This window comes from Miniopterus natalensis, chromosome 11, assembly GCF_054644295.1.
Source record: "Miniopterus natalensis isolate mMinNat1 chromosome 11, mMinNat1.hap1, whole genome shotgun sequence".
In the NCBI taxonomy this organism is placed as follows: Eukaryota; Metazoa; Chordata; class Mammalia; order Chiroptera; family Miniopteridae; genus Miniopterus; species Miniopterus natalensis.
Window position 1 is genome coordinate 76921885 of NC_142091.1, and position 20262 is coordinate 76942146.

Here is a 20262-nt window from a genome sequence, read left to right on the forward strand (position 1 = left end):
CCTCAAGTGAGAATTAAAAAAAGAAAGAAAGGAAGAAGTCGTGTACTTTTCTGTTACTGGGTGGGATTTTCTATCAACATTAATCGGGCCCCGTTGGGGGACACGGCTACTTCCCTTTCCTCGACTTTTCAAATTTCCTGCTCGTGTGTCCGGTCCAGCAGGAGGGAGGAGAGTGGACGCCTCCGTCTGTAGCGGTAGATTCGTCCTTCCTCCCGAGGGCCTAACAGTCAGGGCGTTCCACCCTCTGACTCTTCCTCGTTAGGAAACGACCTTCTTTATCCCTGGTAAGAGCCTCTGCTCCCAAATTTACTTCTGATATTGAGCAGACGGCTGGCTTGTCCCTCTGCGCTGGCCCTGCAGGCGACGGGGCCCGAGTGCTTTACTGCGCTGTGGTGGGAACACGCGGCCCAGAGGACTTACCCGTCCTGCGCTTTTGCCTCCTTCCCGGCCTAACATGCGCCCTGGAGCGCGGGTGGGCTCCGTGGAGGGGCAGTCTCTCCTCCAGCGGGCCGGGGGTGCTTTCCCAGCGGGTTTGCCGGGTCACAGGGTCACAGCCAAAGGAGCCCCCGGCCTCATGAGGGGCCCGGCGGGAGCCATGGAACTCGGCGCTGGGCCGGCTGACTCTCCTCTCCCTCGCCGGCCCGCCGCCGGGAGTCGCTGCCTCTCTCCAGCCTCAGTCGGCTCGTCTGTCACCAGAGGCAGCGGGTGTTTGAAAACGTAGGTTTTATTATTCAGTCACGGCAGGGCCAGCAGATCAGGGGACAAACCGCCATTGAACAGACGGTTTGTTACAGTCCCCAAGGCAGGGGACAGGTGGTGACACCCAGGGCCACGTGAGGACACCAGGGTCAGGCAGGAGACTGAGGGAGGTGGGGGGATGTGGCCCTTTATTGTGGTTTCCAAGGGAGGCGGGTGAGGCAGGGCGAGCAGGCGTAGGGCTGGCTCATTTGGATACTTTCAGCGGGCTTGAGACACGGGGACTGTCCCTGTGTGTCTGGGACCTGGCCTGTGTGATCAGGGCTGCAGACAGCGGTCCCGAGAGTGAGAGTGAGAGTGGAAAAAGGAGGGGAGGGGCGTGGGCTCTGAATTGGTGGCTCGCATAGGAAAGGCAAGCTCGAGGCCCAGGCCCTCATGACCCCCAGCAGCTGGCCGGCCCTACAAAGGGTCATCTCTCAGCATCAGCAAGGCCCGGAGATGTCCGAGCATGAGACACAGACCAGAAACGGCAGCATCACAATGGGGTGCGAGGCTCCCTCCGTCCAGACTGGCGCAGTCTGACACAGCAGCCACCAGCCACGTGTGGCTGCCCAGCACTGAAACGTGGCCAGTCCACAGCGAGACCCGCTGTCAGCACAGAAAATACACAGACAATTTAGAAAACATCGTATGGAAAGGAAACGTGGGGGGCGGGAGTGGGGTGGAGGGGGTTCATGGGGGGGGAAGAAGGGGGAACATCTGTAATACTTAAAACAATAAAGACATTAAAAAAAGGAAACGTGAACCACCTCATTAGTGCTTTTTATATTGACCGTATGTTGAAACCCTATGATTCTGGATATACCCTGAAAGTTCATTTCATCCGCTCCTCTGCTTTTTCTGTGTGGCTATTCCGTCACTGAAAGTTTCCTACGAGGTCACACTGCATGTCTCCGGCTGGCACTGTTGCAGGCAGCCTGGGGCTCCTCCAATGTGTCCCCAAGGCGGGCGGATGTCTCTCCCCAGGAGGTGGAGGGGCCAGTGCCCGCCCTGGAGCTGAACATGGTGCTTTCTCTCGAGGGCGGCCTCTGAGCGGCCCTCAGTTGTGACAGTTAATTTCACGTGTCAACGTGACATTAAACGTTACCCTGAAGGTGTCTGGATGAATTGGCGTCTGAATGGGTGGACTGGGTGAAGCAGGCGGCCCTCTCCAAGTGGCGGGCGGGGGCTCATCCAGTCTAGTGGTGTCTGAGCAGAACCGAAGGCGGGGGAGGGTTCCCCATTTCTCCTGCCTGACTGCTGAGCTGGGCCCCCATCCTCGGCCCTCGGCACTCCTGGCTCTCAGGCCTGCAGACCTGCCCCGAATCCCACCACCACCGTCCCCGCTGGCGGACAGCAGAGCCTGGGACTTCCCAGGCCCCATCACCAGGTGAACCAGCAGGGACACCACCCACCAACCTACAGAACCCTGGGAAACAATGAATCCTAGTTAAAGCCACTGGAACCTGGGTGGCCCGTTTCGTGGCAACAGATGTGTGTCTGCAGGCCCCAGAGGCCGAGCAGACGTCCAGGCAAAGACCATCAAGGCCCTGTGTGCAGGACTCAGGGACCTTCCCTGGCACCCTTGCCATGGGCCGGGGAGAGAGGACAGGCAGCTCTGTCTCTGGCTGAGGTCTACTGAGTGACCTCCAGGGAAGGGCTGAGGGCCTCTGAGCAGGGAGAGAGGACGCTCCTGCCCTGGGTGGGGAAGAAGGGGGGACACCTGTATTCAGCAGAGTCAGGGCCCCATTCCTATCTGGATTGCTCTACTGGCCACAGCTGCGACTGTGGACACATTCCATGCTCGCTCTCAGTCAGCATCCTCCGAAGGCACGTGGGGCCCCAGGCCTACTTGGCTGCAGGCAGGTGCTAGCGTCCAGGTCACTCCCCAAGCAGGAGGGCCAAGGCAGCTGCCAGGGGAGCCAGGAGCCAAATGGGAGCCAGTGGCCACAGAGCTGGCAGTCAACACTCGCCCGCTGCCCTGGCCCCGAGGGCTCCTTGGGAAGGAGTCATGGGCCTCCGCCAGCCAGAACCAGAAGGTGGCTCCAGGCAGATGGGTCTGCCCCCTAACTCCACTCCGACGCCCTGGCCCAGGAGGGTCTGGTGGCCCTCGTAAAAAACCAGCGGCTATGGCCTCCGGAGGACACAGCCACGGGGCTGGACAAAACTCCCCCATTGCCCGGCCGGCGTGGCTCAGCGGTTGAGGGTCAACCTAGGATCCAGGCGATCGGGGTTCGATTCCCGGTCAGGGCACATGCCCGGGTTGCGGGCTGCAGCCGATCAATGACTCTCATCATTGACGTTTCTATTATATCTCTCTCCATCTCCTTTCCTCTCTCTGAAATCAATAAGATACTTTTTTTTTTTTTAATCAAAACTCCCGCATTAACAGAGCATTCTGCAGGCTTCCGCAGTCCCTGTCTCCTCAGACCCGGAAAGGTCCCCCCAACGGTCAGGAGGAAAGTCTCTTGACATCCTACCTCCCCTAGGGACCCAGCCTGCTGCCCCTGAGACCTCCCCACACCAGCCCAATCTCAGTGTCCTCAGGGCAGGTGGGAGAGGGTGGCCCAGGCCAGGGGTGGATGGCTGAGGCCAAGAGGGGCAGAACTGAGGAACAAGGAGCGTGAGGCACAAGGTGGTGGGCACCGAGGGGTGAATGGCTGGAACCATCCAGGCTGGGAAGACAGGAAGATTTGGGGGGAACACGGGACCTGGAGAGAGCTGCGGGGGCGGGGGGATGGTTGACGGCTGCCCCGGGTGTGCAAACCTCCAGGCCCTGCTGCAGGGCTCCCCAGGGCGCATGGAAACCGCGGGCAGAGAGTGTGCGTTAGACGTGGGGGGAAAGGCGCCTGGGAACCTGAACCCTCCACCCCGGTGCGCCGCGTCTCAGCTACTCCTGGGCTCCGTCCTACCCGAAGGGCCGCGTGGGCTTCTCCCACTCGGGGCGGGGAGTCCCAGGTGGGCAGCGGGCGCGGGACAGGTGGACGCGGGGCGCGCGGGCCCGGCCGCGGGGGGAGGGCCGGGCGGGGCCGAGCGGGGCCGAGCTTTGTTAGAGACGCTCGGGAGCCACGCGCCGAGCGCACGCGCTTCCTCCCGGGGGCTGGGCGTGGGGCGCGCCCGCCTCTACGGGCCGAAGGGACGGCAGCGATTGGCCGAGGCCCCGGCCCCCGCCCCTCGGCCGCAGCGGGGCGGGACGCGGGTGCGCACGGCTCCGCGCGTGCTGCCCCCCGGGGTCTCTCGCCTCCAAAACAGCTGGGCGGCCCCGGCGGCCACGCCCGCCCCTCCCCCGTGCGCGCCGCGCGTGCGAGTGACTGACGGCTCCCGGGACTGGCGGGCGAAGGAGGGAGGTGGGGGTACCCGGCGGCTGCAGACCGGTGGACTGCGCTAGGGCCGCGGGGGTCGCACCGGGACCTGCTGACAGCGCCCCGCGGTTGGGGGCGGGGTGCCCATGGGACCCGCGTCCTGCGTCTTGGGGGGCGCACCGAGCACCTGCTGTGAGCGGGGGCCTCCTGAGGACCTGCGCACTGCACCCGGGGTGTGGGCGCCCCGGGGACCCGCGGACTGTGCCCCCGGGATGGGGTGGGGGACCCGCTCCCGGCTTGGTCTTTGCAGGTTGTGTGCGCGAGGGGGAGGGCGAAGCGTGGCGGGAGGGCGAGGCGAGGGAAGGAGGGCGTGAGAAAGGAGGCGGCGGCGGCGCGGAGGAGGGTTATCTATACATTTAAAAACCAGCCGCCTGCGTCGCGTCGGGAAGACCTGGGGAGCGTCTGGCTGCACGCGCGGGACACGAGCGCTCCACGCTCCGCGGCGCGCACGGCCCGCCGTCTCTTGGCCTCTCGCGCCTCGCTGCCTCGGGCCCCAGAAGACCTGGGACGCGTACCCCGGGAAGCCGCTCGGTGGCCCAGAGCCACAGGCCCCCCTCGGGGCGTGGCCGTCGTCCCACCGCCCCAGTTCCTCGGCCTGCACCTTCCTGCGGCGCGTGGGGGCTCGGAGAAGCTCCGGGCGAGTGGATGCGGGTGCGATGAACAGCAGCGCGCTGCCCCGGCCCGCGCCCCCCGCGCTCGGCGCGTCGGGAGGCTGTGCCGCTCGGCGGCGACCCGCGTCCCCAGAGCTGCTGCGCTGTAGTCGGCGGCGGCGGCCGTGCGCGGAAGAGACCGGGGGTGGTGCCGCGGCGGTGGCGCGGCGCAACGAGCGCGAGCGCAACCGCGTGAAGTTGGTGAACTTGGGGTTCCAGGCGCTGCGGCAGCACGTGCCGCACGGCGGCGCCAGCAAGAAGCTGAGCAAGGTGGAGACGCTGCGCTCGGCGGTGGAGTACATCGGCGCGCTGCAGCGCCTGCTGGCCGAGCACGACAGCGTGTGCGCCGCGCTGGCGGGGGGGCTCTTGGCACCGGGCGCACGGCCCCCCGCCCCCTGCGGGCCGCTCGGGACCCCCGCGGACGCCGCCTCGCACTCCTGCGCCTCGTCGCCCCCAGGCGGCGGGGGCAGCTCGGAGCCCGGCTCCCCGCGCTCCGCCTACTCGTCGGACGACAGCGGCTGCGAGGGCACCCTGAGCCCCGCGGAGCGCGAGCTGCTCGACTTCTCCAGCTGGTTAGGGGGCTACTGAGCGCCCCGCCCCGCGAGGTACCCGCGGGTCGGCAGGGAAGGGGGGGTCGGAGGCCAGGGCGGCGCGGCGCGGCGCGGCGGGGGAGACCGGCCCCCCCTCCGGCTCGCGCCCCTGCCTGGCGGGGGAGCCGAGCGCGAGGCCCGGTGATAGTTTAGATTTCGCTCACTCTTCATTTCCCCCCAACTTTTTCAAGCCCGTGCAAGACCGGCGTTTGTTTGTCCGGGATTGCAAAACTTCCTCCTGCTGCTCCGCCGCGCGGGGGGGGGGGGGGGCGGAGGGAGGAGACGGGCCGGTCGGGGGGCGCGGCCCCGGGGCGGGTGAGGCCCCGAGCGCAAGCGGATCCCCGGGCAGATTAGGGCGCAGGGAGGCGGGGTAGGTTTGCATTGCAAATCGTGCGCGCGGGCCGGGTGGCAGGAATGAGTCGGCGGATCCGAGCCCTGACTCACGGGCCGGAGCGCGGCCCCGCCCCCGCCCCGTGGCTCGGGCCGCCGACCGAAGCCGGGGCGTCCGCAGGCTCCGGCTCCAAAACCAAACAAACGAACGAAACGGCCGCCTTCGCTCGTGGGGGGTGGAGGCAGGGCCGGATCCCGCACTCACGCGAGTTCCTGTCCCTCTTGCCTCCCAGCAGCGTGGCCCCGATCCCGAGGGGCCGGTGCGCGCAGCACTTTCAGGAGCCCGCGCGGCGGACCGTCTGCGCCTCCGTCCCCCCGCCGGGTGAACCCAGCCGCCTCGGACGGAGCGGGGATCCCGCCGACGTTCCCCCCTGGCCGTCCAGCCCCACCACGTGCCAGTTTGAAACAGGTCCCAGCCCGACCGTGCCTGGGTGGCAGCTTCCTCGGATCCTGACCGCCCAGCCCCGAGGCCCTGCGCTGGGATGGGGCTGGGCACCAACGCTCAGAGGTTTTCCTGAAGGGAGATGGGTTTTGAGACTTAGAGCGTCTACTTTTTATACGTTAACTTGGACTGCCCAGGGACCCTGGCAACATGGAAACTTATTTTTATACAAAGACTCCTTAACTTGGAACACAATAAAGGTTGTTTACCCCTGACTCGCCCCCAGTACTTGGGATTTTCCAACCTGGCCAAGATCTGGACACGGCAGCCCTTGAGGGACAGGGTCGCTGGCACCGGTCCCCATGCAGGGCTGGGTTGACACAGGACGGGGCTCCAGCTAGGGGAAGGGCTGTGTTGGAAACCCTGTCTTAGGGAAGATGCACATTCCAAATGCACCCATGCTGTGTGTGAGTGGTGTTGGGGATGCCTTCTCCAGACCCTCAGGCCCCCCATTTCCCAGGTGAGGGCTGGGTGTGGGTGGGAGGGTGCTGGTCCAGACCCTGCGGGCCTGGCCCCTGTGGTCACTTCTCCCCCCACTCCGCCCCCTCCTCTGGAGGGTGGGAGCAGAGGTGTAAAGTCTGGGAGGCCAGCTGGTGCCAAAGAAACTCAGTCACCTTGTGAGGCTGGAGGCTTCCTGCCGCTGTCGGCGGGCTGGCGGTTGGCCCAGGCAGAGCTGCTTCACAGCTGGGAAGTAGAGGTCTGGAGGCTGTTGACCAACATGGGGGTCTGGGGCAAGTGCCAGGCGCAGGACTGTGCCCAAGGTGGTCCCTCTCACCTGACAGCCCACCCTCTGTGTCAGGGGTTCAGATCTCCACTTCCTGCCACCTCTTGATGATGCTGGCTGGACAAGTTGCTCAACCTGCAAATGGGGGTGACAGCAGAGCCACCCTGCAGGGTTGTAGGGGGACTTAAGGAGAAGTGTCTGCACCCTGTTGTGGACTCCCAGCCACTGCGTATGGCCCCAGCCTGCACCACATATGGTGCAGGGCCTGGGTGGGAGCAGGGCCTGGCTGTCTCCGTTATGGGTGCCGAGAGAGCCACCCTGGAGAGGAACAAAGCTGGTCTCCTCCCCCAGACCCTCCCCTCTCTGAGGGCCCGTGAGGAGATTACTCAGCTCTACCTTTGACCTGGGCCTGCACAGCTTTGAAGTCTAGGCCTTACCCCAAGCTCTCTTTTATTACAGGGGTGGGGGCGGGGCTGGCGGGGATCCCCCTAGGCTGTTTTAAGGTGCCGAAGGCACCCCTTTCTTCAGCAGGGAGTGGTGGGGTGAAAGCCGTTGGAACCCTGGGAGGTTGGCAGAGAGCAGATGTCTTGTGCGTAACCAGGGCTGCAGGGTGCTGGGGGTCGGGACCAGCTGTGGTACAGGGCTGCGGGACTGAGGGAACTGGCCTCCAGGGGACAGAAGGGGGCATGTTCCGTGCATGGCCACCCCACGGTCTTCTCCCAGGACCTCACTGAGCCACAGGCCCTGGGCTCTCCAGCGACTCCTTACCTTGACCCCAAGGAGAGGCCCGGACACAAGGTGGTGGGGTGCAGGGTGGGACCGTGTGAGTTTGGGGGGGAAAGGGCTGCTCCCTCCACTGCGAGAGCCGGGGCCCTCACAGAGCCCCTGGTGCTGTGGGGACACACGTCCAACCCACAGCAGCGTTCCTGAGTCGGTGTGAGGCTGGCCACGGAGGGACCCGCCGGGTGGAGAACCGCTAAGAAGCCCCATCACCAGCATTCAGGGTTATCCATACGCGGCCACTTTATCCATGTGTGGTTTTTTTGTTTGTTTTTCCTTAAATATATCTTTATTGATTTCAGAGAGAGGAAGGGAGAGGGGGAGAGAGAGAGAAACATCAATGATGAGAGAGCCACTGATCGGCTGTCTCCTGCACCCCCCCCCCCCCGACTGGGAATCGAGCCCGCAACCCGGGCCTGTGCCCTGACCGGGAATTGAACCGAGATCTCCTGGATCCTAGGTCGATGCTCAACCGCTGAGTCACACCTGGCTAGGCACCCACGTGTGGTTTTGAAGCAAATTCCGGACACCATATCGTTACTCCCATAAATTCTCCAAGGGAAACCCCAATACCACTCTCCCCAAAGTGGACACCCATCCCTCCACTTCACCCAGGACCTGGCCTGGGGCACGGGCCTCTGACTCACAGTTTTTACAGCAGGTTTTACAGACAGCACCCAGCCCAGGGCCACACATCAAATCAGCTTAGTGGGCCTGTTAAGCCCCTTGTGGGCGTTTCCGAATTGAAGAAATTTGGGGGTTGGTTGTTCTGTGGCGTTTCCCATGTCCTGAGTGTTGCTGATGGCACCTTCTGGGTGTTATCTGTCACCTGTGTGTCCCTGTATTTTCTGTAAATCAGAGACGGGAGGGTCAGAAGCAGACGTTGTGATCAGGTGCTCACTTGGTTTTGGCTCCTGGACTTCGAGGGGGTGACATGTCCCTGTGACAGGATCCCATCAGGAAACACAGCGACAGGGTCACTAGCTGTCCAAGCAAGGATATTTTCGAAGGGGAAAGGACAGTGGTTGGTGACCAGCCAGGACAACAAAGATGTCATCTGGGCATGTCGGTGTGCCCGCCACCCTAGTTAAAGTCCCTCGCAGTGTCAGGGACAGAGCCAGTCTTGGCCCCACATTACAGACTGGAAGAGGCAGCTCCCAGAGACAAAGGGCCGAAGCCACAGAGCTCGGAATGGCGGAGCCCTTCCTAAGCCCCAGGGACGTTCCCTTCCGGGGGCGGGGTGCCCGGAGGCTGTCCTGGGGAGGACACCTGGGCAAGTTGGCCTTCCAGGTCAGCACGCCCCGACAGATCCCACCTGGCCTAGGTGCCCCATCCCCACCCAGAAGCTGATTCCATGTGGAAGGTGACAGGGAGCTGCACGGTGGGGTTAGGTTGAGGGCCCCCCGGGAACCCCAATCCATGGGACACGGGGTTGCTTTTGGCCAGGCTGGGGATCATCATTGTAGTGATTTCACAAATTGAGACCCTGAAGACTCTGGGTGGAGCAGGGCTGGGTGGACAGCAGGGAGGCAGCCCGGATGACCAGGGGCCTGGGGAACACTTGGGGTGCTTCCTTGTTGTCTGAACACAACCGCAGGACCCGAGGGGCCCTGCTTTGCTGTCCTGGAGTCTCAGTGGCTGAAACACACCCAACTCTTTGACCCCAACATGTCAGGAAATGGGTGTATCCCCCCTGGCTGTGCATTTTGGGGGCTATGGGGACCCAGGGGTGCCCCATTGGAGGCCAGGACAAGCACAGAGGTGTTCCCACCAGGCTGCCTTGTCTGGCCCGCTCACGTCCCTCACCCACTCATTCCAGCACCTTTATTGGGCGCCTCTGAACCAGGTGCTCGGGGCGTCAGTGTGCGAAAGGCAAGCCCTGCCCTCACGGAGCCCACGTGCCAGCGGAGGACATGGAGCCAACCCACAAGCAGCGTCCGTGAGCCAGCCGGGCAGTCTGGCGCTGGACAGACACTCTGGATCTCGGGGTCATGGCCACGGTCCTGAGTGGGTTCTTGCCTGTTCCAGGGCAGCCCCACGGTCTCCCGGGAGAATCCCCAGCCCCCCCAGCCTCCACCAGAGGACGTCTCCCTGACCCCCGGGACTCTTCATTCTGGCTTTGGTTCCACATTGGGGGAGGGCGCTCGCAGCCCCCCCGTGGGTCTGCCTCTGAGGCCGGGGTCTCTGAGCACTTGAGGGTACAAGTCCATAGGTCGGCTCTTCGCCCAGCTTCATGCTTTTGGGGGGAGGGCAAAATGAAAAAGGGGCGCCCTTGTTCAGGAATTGGGAGAAATAGAAAGCTCTTCCCTTTTCCCGTGGTCTGTGTCTTGACTGTGGGGTTTTAAACTTGCCATTTAGTGCCGTTCTAAGTACTAAACCGCAGCAACTTCGGTACCGGCGTGGGCACCGGCGTGGACCGCAGCTCCCAGGTTTACGCCCGCGCCTGTGAGCGCATCTAACTCTCCACAGCGCCGCGGAAGTGACGCCATTCGGGCCCCTCCGCTGGCCTGCGTGTCTTACTGTCACCAGACAGGAAACGTGGCCCAGCGCCGGCGTGGCTGTCCCCGTGTCACTCCTGACACGCGCATTCTGCCTTCACTGTGGCCTGTCAGCTGCTGGCGCGTGGTCCCGCCCGTCCTTTCCTGGGTCATTGCTTTTCCCCACGTGGATGGTCCACGCCAGAAGCCACGTGAGGAGGACTGGATGGCCCCCTGGGTTATAGCTCTGCGTTCCAGCCACGTCTGGTTGGAGTGAGTGTGGCCCCGGGGGCCGTCACACCCGCTCGCCGGGTCGATGATGGAGGCGGTCACCTTTCCCTTGCTCTGGGTCAGGCTGGCCTGGAGGAAGGGGCGGGCCTGGGCTGGCGGGCATCGCCTCTGCTCACGTGCCGCTCCGCTGTCCCTCTGACCTTCATCTTTGAGCACACGGTTGCAGGTGAAAGCAAGAACTCAAGACCTCCACAGAGGAGCCTGAAGCCAAGTGGGGCTCACCCAGCCTGGGGCCCACCCATTGAGGGACATGGGCCTCTCTGTGTCTGCAGACCCCCCCCCCCCAGGCTGCGAGGCCGGCCCTGGTACTGCTCCCAGAGCTGGGGTGGGGAGCCCCGTAGAGAGGCGGCCATCACTGACCCCCACCCAGGCAAGGGATGCCCAGGACGGGAGCAGGCAGCCCGCTCAGCCACGACGGGGACAGGCACACAGCAGGGCCCTGGGTCATGCACTCACCCTCCCGCCTCGTGGAGACCGGGGACAGCACAGCTGTGTCCAAACGCAGGTGCACCTCCAGACCCCCGGGCTGGGCTGGGCCTGCAGACCTGCCTCTAACCCCCGCTGCATTTGCCTGGGGTGGGGGACACCCAACACAGGGGAGCGGCCACGCAGGCTCCTCCTCAGTGACATCAACCCTTCTGTTCTCACCATAAGGCGGGGGGGGGGGGGGGGGGGCAGTCATGTGGCCTGGAGGGCTTAGGAAGGGGTCACGCAGTGGACAGCTCCCAGGTGGGCGCTGGAGGAAGGGCAGGGACTGTGGGCTCCACACCCATCTCCCTGCCAGCGCCTGCCTCCCTGATCCCAAGTATCCTCCAGGCGCCTGAATCCCCGTGGGATGGGACCCGGGGAGGGATGGAGACTGGGGGGGGGGGGGGCAGGACCCTGCTGCTCATGGTGTGAGGGGAAGATGCCCAGCAGGACTCCTGACCCTCTTCCCAGCAGTAAAGGTTGGGGTGTGACTCTCTGTGAGGCTGTACAAGGCTGGGGGGAGGCACAGTGCCCAGTCTTTGCTCCCATAACCACAGGGATGGGTCAGGTGGCCCCTCAGAGCCTGAGCCTGTGGCTATGAGTCAGGTCTGAGCTCTTAGGGAATGACAGTGGTGGGGACAGGTTCCCCCAGAGTCCAGGCCCGGGAGCCTCAGTGACTGGCCCGAGGCCCGCAGGTGCCAGAGGAACTCGGGTTCGGGGCCAGCGCGCTTCCCCTCAGGCCTCCCTTGGGCCCCACACCTGCTTGGAAGGCCCCTTATTGCTGTTTTTCTTCTGGGGCAGGAAATGGAGGGTCTGTCAGCACCGAGTGACCTAGAGAGAGGCCGGGACACCAGCTCAGGCCTCTGGACGCCCAGCCCTGGGAGCTGGACGGGCCAAGTGCTCAGCCGGCTTGCTCCCCAGGCCCAGGCCTCTCCTCGGCCAGGGCTGCAGGGAAAGGAGGAGAGAGGAGCAGATAGAGGCGCTTCTGTGAGCCACGTCCTGACCCCCACCCACCTCCCAGAGCCCCCAGGGGCTCCTGCCTTGTACCCCTGGCAACCCCACCTGGCTCCAGCTGCTGGCTATGATTAATGGGGCAAATCAGTCAAACGGGGGCCCTGAATGCCACAGGGAGCTGCCATCAGCAGGCCAGCCTTGCCCCCAGCGGTGCCCCCCGCTGAGGCAGGGACCCCCCACCCCCTACACATTGAAACTGGCCTTTGTCACCAGAACTGTGAACTTCCAGCTTCCCAGAGGTAGGAAGGCACCTGCTGGGGGTCACCCTGTCTGTATCCCTGGAGCAGCCCCTGCCCAAGGCCACACACCACAGGGAGGGAGGAACAGGTGTGCGCCTGCTCGGCTTGCCCGGCCCAGTGCAGACCAGGCCCCGTGACACGGTCCGGGGGACAGAGGGGCTCCGAGCCAGGTCCTGCCTGCCCGCCTGCCCTCTGCAAAGCCCTTTCTCCGCGTGATCTAGGAAAACCAGGCCCAGCGTTAATGCACCCGAGGGTGGGCCTGGCAGAGTCCCAGGGAGAACCCTGGGCCCTGACAGCCAGAGAGACAGCTGACAAACACCAGGAATCCACTGGCCCCAGTCCTGGAGGTCGTGTCTTCTCCCTGGGCTTCTGAGTCCCAATTCCCACATTAAAAATAATAATAATTATATATATATATATATATATATATATATATATATATATATATATATATATCTTTATTGATTTCAGGGAGAGGGAGAGAGAGAGAGAGAAACATCAGTGATAAGAGTCATTGATCGGCTGCCTCCTGCACACCCCCTACTGGGGATCGAGCCCGCAACCCGGGCATGTGCCCTGACTGGGAATGAAACACTGATCTCCTGGATCCCAGGTCGATGCTCAACCGCTGAGCCACGATGGCCGAGCCCAATTCCCCCTTTTATAAGGACACCAATCATCTAGGATCAGGGCCACCCTGAGGACCTCGCTGTAACCGATCACCTCTGCAAGGTTGCTGCTTCCACATGCGGTCACTGAGACGCTGGGGTCAGGTCTCCACCATATGAATGGGGGGTGGGGTGGACCATTCTACCTGTAATAAAAGGGCTTTCCAGTAATCCCAGCCCCGGGGCCACTGTTCTCCCTTCCACGCAGGACCCTGCCTTCACCTCCACTGTGACAGCCTCACCCCGTGGGCGAACACTGCCCTCCGCAGACCCCTCTCGTGGGATGCAGCTGGCTCAGTGAGAGGCCATGGGCCACTCGGAGGGTGAGCACTGCTGAGGACACAGAGGCCTGGGTCCCTGAATGGCCTTTCCTCCTGGGACCCCAGTGAGCCCACAGAGGGTGGGACTGTCTCCAGGCCTCTTCAGGGAGGGCCCCTGTGTGTCCACTATCTGTGACATCATGTGACAAGCCCCCAGGGCTGTCCTAACAACTCAGGAAGGGGTGGCTATCCCCTCGGTGGGTGCTGGGAACCCGTGTCATGGGAGGTCGGCATCAGATCTCTGTGGGACCCCCTATCTTCTCCCTGTGTCCCATCGGGCTCCGTGTGGTCCAGGCCTGGCCGTCTCTGCTGCAGTGCTGCCCAGGCCCCACGGTAGTGGCCTCCTCCCAGCTGAGGTTGCTTGTCCTGGTATCAGTGAGGAGGTGCTGGCTGCCACCCAGTGCTCCGAGTTTTGCCCCCCACTCTCCACCTGGCATTTGCCTACAATCCCTGGGGCCCGGTCCAGGTCCCCAGTGCCTGGCCTTTGCCCCTATTGATAAGCATGCAAATCTCTAAATGAAATCCAATTAATACCCAAATGAAGGCCTGGGAGCAGCTCCCGCAGCCCGCAGCCCGCAGCCCCAGGAGGAGGCGGAGGCCAGGCTGGTGGCCTCTCCAGCTCAAATATTTGTCTCTCATTTGAATAACTTTTGTGGGCCCGCAGGCAGGCGGATTGAAAAGGGGGCCGGGCAGACAAAGCCAGGCTTTTGCACACGAGTTCGGAGTGATCTGAGCTCTACAGGGCTCACCCCCTTCACCTGTCCCTGTCCTGCACGCCCCACCCGGCCCCATGGCCCCTCCCCGGCTGCCCCCAGCCCGACAGGCCTCTCCCCTGCTGGAGTCTGTGCTGAAGGGAGCATGTGCATGTTAGTGTGGGGAGATGTACCTTACCTCTCCAGGCCGGCCGAGACACCAGCCGTGCTGTCATTGTCCTAACTGCCCCTTGGTGGCCTGGCCTGCTCAGTCCATCCTGGTGATGGTGCCCATTTTACAGGTGTGGAAACAGACTCGGAGGTGTCGGATGCGCTCCCAAGGCTCGTCAGCGAGCAGGATTTCCAGGGAGGGGACTCAGTGGCCGCTCTGCTCAGGGGTGGCGGGGCTGGCAGGGTGGGACACACTCCCTTCGACCTGCCACCCCTGGCAGTCAACCCCTCTCCCTGGGTGCCCCTCAGTTCCAATGTGACCTCCCTAATTGGCCTGTGGGCAGTGGGCTGAGCCTTCAGGGCTGGGCCAGGAGAAGTACCCAGAGTATCCGGTGAGTCCTGGGCTTCCTGCAGCCTGGAGGGGTGGGCTGGGGTCAGGCGAGCTGTCCAGGGCCACCTACCAGGGGTCCTGACACCCACTTCTCCAACTGCAGGGGGTTGAATATCCACTCCACCCTGCCCCTAGCCCCTCTGTCGGGCCATCTTTGTGCCAACACGATCGCCTGGTGACCTCGCCAGACCCCTCCTCCTGAGCTGCCCTCTCTGTTCTCAGCAGGCAGGGCCAGCAAGGGCCTCCTCCCAGCTCCCTCTGGGGTGACCAGAGAAAGCACGGGACAGCCATGGAAAGGACAGGACAGCCACTGAAGCATGCACCAAGAGGCACCAAGCCCAGGGGACCCCACTCACCCCTGGGACCAGCTTGTGTTCCCGCCCCTCCCTCCTCCCCGTGGGGTGGGGCTCGCACCCAGGGCACAGCAGGAACCTTGGAGGGGCAGGGGGTCTTCGGTAGGGATAGGGGGCGTCCAGCGCCTCAGGGCTATGACCTCCCTCTTTGGAGAAAAGCCGACTGCCCCCTGGGGGCTCAGGTTGGGCCACCTCACCTGGGGATGAGGGAGTGACAGGCCCCCAGGCACCTGGCCAGCGGGCAGGAGAGAGCTGAGAGGGGCAGTAGGAGCCTGCAGGCAGGGTGGGTGCAGCCGAGGACGGTGGACGAGATGGATAAGCCCCCTCAGCCCTGCGGGAACGCAGAGGGGCAGGTCACATACTTGTGTCCGGTGGTGTGACCCTGCCTGGGCAGTGGTGACCTAGCCCTAGCACAGCCTGCGCTTTCCCGGCTGCCCGAGTGGCCGAAAAGAAGAGGGATCAGGAGGGGTGTGTGTGCAGCCGGGGCTTTGGGGACTCACCTTGGAGCCCCGGGCCCAGACGCCCCACCCCAAGCTCCCAGGCTCTGCACCCAGGGGCTGTCTGTGGGGGCTGGGCTGCCTGGCCTGGGTCCCTCTCCTCCTGGGCCCTCCAGGGAGCCTCTGGAGGGTCTGTGGGTCTGGGGGACACTGGCCGAGCAGCAGTGTCCTCTAGTTAGGGTAGAATTCACCTAAAATTCATGAGTCTGGAGTGTGTGCTCTCGGGTCTCACGTGTGTGCACCCTTGTGTACCCTGCACCCAGATGGCGATGTGGCCTGTCCCTGCTCAGGCGGGCGTCCCTGAGACCCTGCCCCCTCCCTGCCTGACCTCTGTCGCTCTCCCACTGAGGAGCTGGGGGGCCAGGGCGGCAGTCAGCGTGTGTGGGGGGGGTTTACCTGGCACCCCTCTCTGCCGGTTGAAAGGGCCTCTGATGTTGGAGGGGTCCCGTTTCTGCTCCCTTACCTGACATTCCTTTTGCAATAAGGCAGAGTGTCATTAAAGGTAATTAAATGAGCCAATTTTTTTAAAAAAGAGAGAAACCAGACGGTTGGCCTGAGGTCAGACAGCTACACCGAGGCCATCTGACCCCTGTGTGCTGCTGGGTCTGTGGTGAGGACCCTCCCTCTTCAGTCGGCCCCCGCCCCTCGAGCTCAGTCCCCAGCTGCGGGAACGTCGAAGGGAGGTGGTGGATGAAGATTTTAGGGACCCTTCCTCTTGGATATCTGGATTCCCGGCCTCTCTGAAGCCCTTGTGGGTGCTGGGAGGAGACCTGACATGGGGGTCAAAGCTCAGCTAAGGGGCAGCCCAGAGCCTGTGGGCTGGGTGGGCTGGGTGGGCTTCCTGGAGGCAGGGACTGGGAGCCCTGCAGGATGGAGAAACTTCAGGTTAATGGGCTCACGTGTCATGCGGGACCCCAGGGGGAGGGGACCCACACAAGCCCGGGTAGACCAGGGGCTCAGCCAGGCCTTCCCTCCCTGCCCAGCAGTGTCTGTCCCTGCCGCCCACCCGTTCACGTGCAGCCGGGCAGTGCTCCTTCAGGTCCAACCTGTTCTGGGCAGGGCGTGTGTGCAGCTGCGGCCAGGGGTGGATCCCAGCTTTCTCTCTGCCTCACTTCACCTGAAGGCTTGCAGTGTGGCCTCCACCCAGCCGGCCCTCCTGCCTCCCTCCCTCAGCCTCAGGGCCTTTGCTCGGGAAAGATCCAGCAGCCAGAGCGTCCCTCCCGCCTGTACACACACACTCAGGCACAGACACACATATACACTCATCCACAGAGACACACACACGTATGCGGGCACACTCATACGCACATACACACACACTCATACAGAGACACACAAGTATATACAGTCACACATGTTATACACATGCACACATACAGACTCAGACACACAATGCTTCATGTACCACAGAGACACAGACACATGAACACACAGACACATGCATGCATGCACATGTACATGCAGGCACACATACATGTACACGGGCACACAGAGACACACATACACACACGTACATATATACAGACACACAGACACACATACCTGGAGCCGGGCTGGGCTTGTGGCCATTAGGTGCTGCTGACGGGCCCAGGCCACTTGGGCTGGGTGAGGAAGCCTGGTGCCACGAGGCCACCTCCGCCGTCTCTGCGGCTCTGTGGTCCCCACCCTCGGGCCCTCCTAGCCAGTCCACCCAGGCTGCTGGACCCAGGAACACAGAGCCCAGCCTGGCACACAGTCCGCTGCCACCTGCTCCCTGCGGCGCGTGCGGGCTCTGCTGGCTGCACCCCCCCGCCCCCAACACTGTCCTTTCTGCCTTCTACTGTCTGGTCTTAACTTCAGGTGCCTCCCTGTGGCTTTAACTTGTGTTTCCTAATTATTTGCCATCTGAATATGTCATTGCTGATGCTCAGATGGTGCCGTTTGTTTCCTTACTGTTGAGTCTCGGGAGTTCTTTGCATATCCTGGGTACAGGTTCTGTATCTGCTGTGTGCTTTGCAGATATTTTCTTGCAGTCTGGGGTGCGATGTTTCAGTGTCTTCACACTGTCTTTTTCAGAGGAAAAAGCCTTACATTCAACAAGGTGCGATGCGTTGACGGTTTTTTCTTTTGTGCGTCACGTCTGGACACCAAAGAACCCTTTCCCTAAGCCGGGTTCTCAGCTAAGGGCCATTTGCCCCCAGGGGCACTCGGCAGCGTCTGGAGACATTCCTGGCTGTCACCATGGGAGGGTAATGCTTCCACATATCCGACAGTGCACGGGACAGGCCCCGCACCGGAGGCTTACCTGGCCTTGAGTGTCAGCAGTGCCGAGGCTGGAGACCCAGGCTCCCTGAGTCACAGGAGTTTCCGCCCATGTTTTCTTCTAGGTGCTCTATGGTTCCACATTTCAGACTCTGGGATGCCGACTGCCCCGAGCCCCTTCCTCCCGCGTGTCTGCCGCGTGGCTCTGGCCTCTGCCTCCTTCACTGTGGGGCCAGGGCTCTTCCCGAGGGCCAGCCCGGCTGTGACCGACAAGTGTCCCCTCAGGTGCCTGCTGAGGGGTTAACCCCCATGTGTCAGAAAAGGGCTTGTCCACAAGCTCTCCCGTTTCCATTTATTTATTTATTTAATTTTTAAATATGTTTTTACTGATTTCAGAGAGAGAGAGAGAAAAAACCATCAATGATGAGAGAGTCATTGATGGGCCGCCCCCTGCACCCCTCCTCCTGGGGATCGAGCCCGCACCCCGGGCATGTGCGTGACTGGAAATGAAACCGTGACCTCCTGGTTCATAGGCTGAAGCTCAGCCAAGCTCATGCTTGACTTTAAATGGCAGATTCATAGCCCTGAGCCTCCACCCCCTCCACTGCCCTCAAGTTCAGGTTTCCCTGCCATCGTCAGGGCTGGGACGTGGCACCGGCCTGGGCAGAGCATAGCAAACACCCTGCCCACCGGGGCCAGGGACCCTCCCTGTGCTCGCTCAGCCCTTGCAGGACCTCGGGGCTTCCCAGCACCTCTATTGGCCTGTCCTCCAGGAGAAGGGGAGGGCTGAAGAAATAGATAAGCATAGGGAGGGTCTCGTGGGAACCCAGGGGCATGGATGGCACCGCTGAGTGGTCTCTTTGAGGCCAGGACTGGCGTTTTCTACCCTGGGGGGTCCCTCTTTGGCTGGCCCGCCCTGGGGTGGGCCTCCTGTTCACTGGGAAAAGCTCTCCAGTGGGGACAGTTGTGAGCAGTTAGCAGTCAACCTCTGGAGCCTGGGGCCCAGTGCAGGGGCCAGGTGCAGGAAACCCCTCTCAGGAGGGGTTTCCAAGTCTCAAAGGCAGGGGGCAGGCATCAGGGAAGCTGCTCTGGACCCCTGGAGGCCCTTCTTGAGGTGGGGCTGGGCCCTGCCAGGAGGGTGAGCAGGATGGGCCTGTGGGTGCGACCTCAGGCCGCTCTGTCCCAGCAGGTGGACTCCAGGCAAAGGTGCTGCCTGCGGCTTTGAAGGGCACGTGTCTGTCTGAACCTGCCCGCCGGACCGACGCTGCTGAGGACGTGTGCCTGGGTGTCTGTGTGGTGTCGCTTCAGGCAGGCAGCCGGGGCAAGAGGGTTGGGTCCCTGTGGGTGTGGCTGTGGGTGTGGGTGCGTGTGCCCCTGCAGGGCTGGGCACATGTCTCTGTGAGCTCTGTGTGCGTGTGGGAGGATGGGTGCAGGGACCTGGGCTCAGGGACTGCAGTGCCCGATCCCAGGAAGGCCTTCTGTGTGGGGCTGAGCTTCTAGGATGTCACCAGCCGGGCCTGTGTGGCCAGGTGTAGGCGGAGCCCAGCCAGGTATCTCTCAGGCTCAGGCAGACGCTGGCGTTGAGCCCGGCTTGCCCTCGCCTTCCCCTGCAAGGTGTTGATGATGGGGGAACTGAGCGGGGAGGCGGGAATGCTGTACTTGCTACTTAGCTTTCTGTAAACCTAAATCTGCTCTAAATAAATAAAGGCTATTGAGTAAAAACAAAAACAAAAACAAAATGAAAGAAAGTCCTATGGACTTGGGTCCTGTTGGGGAGATTTGAGTCGTTAGGAGGGAGGTGGGCTTTCAGACAGGTGAGCTGGGGACGGCGGAGGGGTTGCAGACAGTGAGGCAGCTCCGGCGCAGGAGCCAGAAAGTGGGCATGGAGGGGACCACGTGAGATGGAGAGAGAAGAGGAGGGGGGTGTGCAGAAGCATGAGCTGGCGAAGGAGCCCGCGGCCTGTGATCCCAGTATATGGCCCCAGCAATAGCCATTGTCCAGAGGGGGTGGCTACACAGGTTGGGGGCTCAGATGAAGGACAATGGGAGGAGAGGATACAGGTGGAAGACCCATGAAGAAGATGGAGGGATGGAGGGAAGTGACAAGAGGAGATGGGAGAGGGTTGATTCTGGTGAGGATATGAGAACTGCAAGAAGAATCCTGTAGGGAGAGTCTGATAGGCAAATGAGAAGAGACAAGGTGTTGACCAACCAACCAGAGGAGACAGGAGGTTGACCAGAAAACCAGGGCAGATAGAGGGTAGACCAGAAACCAGAGGAGACTGGGGGTTAACCAGCAAGCCAGAGGAGACTGGGGGTTGACCAGCAAACCAGGGCAGATAGAGGGTAGACCAGAAACCAGAGGAGACAGGAGGTTGACCAGCAAACCAGAGGAGACTGGGGGTTGACCAGCAAACCAGGGCAGATAGAAGGTAGACCAGAAACCAGAGGAGACAGGGGTTGACCAGCAAACCAGGGCAGATAGAGGGTAGACCAGAAACCAGAGGAGACTGGGGGTTGACCAGCAAACCAGGGCAGATAGAAGGTAGACCAGAAACCAGAGGAGACGGGGGTTGACCAGCAAACCAGGGCAGATAGAAGGTAGACCAGAAACCAGAGGAGACGGGGGTTGACCAGCAAACCAGAGGGGACAGGGGGGTTGACCAGCAAACCAGAGGAAATAGGAGGTTGACCAACAAATAAGAAGAGATATGAGATTGACCAATAAACCAGAGGAGATAGAAAGTTGGCCAGCAAAACAGAAGAG

At 62.4% G+C, this 20262-nt stretch overlaps 1 protein-coding gene across 1 annotated transcript; it reads left to right on the plus strand.

Annotated features, from left to right (window-relative positions):
- The first annotated feature begins 4753 nt into the window (after positions 1-4753).
- ASCL2 (achaete-scute family bHLH transcription factor 2) lies at positions 4754-6065 on the plus strand. The gene is made up of 2 exons (XM_087822461.1): positions 4754-5352; positions 5961-6065. The coding sequence occupies exon 1, from the start codon at positions 4754-4756 to the stop codon at positions 5333-5335; it is 582 nt and encodes a 193-aa protein (XP_087678587.1). The 3' UTR covers positions 5336-5352; positions 5961-6065.
- The last annotated feature ends 14197 nt before the right edge of the window (positions 6066-20262 follow it).

Excerpts from the sequence above, each read along its gene's own strand:
- ASCL2 (XM_087822461.1), top strand. The coding sequence starts at position 4,754 with ATGAACAGCAGCGCGCTGCCCCGGCCCGCGCCCCCCGCGCTCGGCGCG.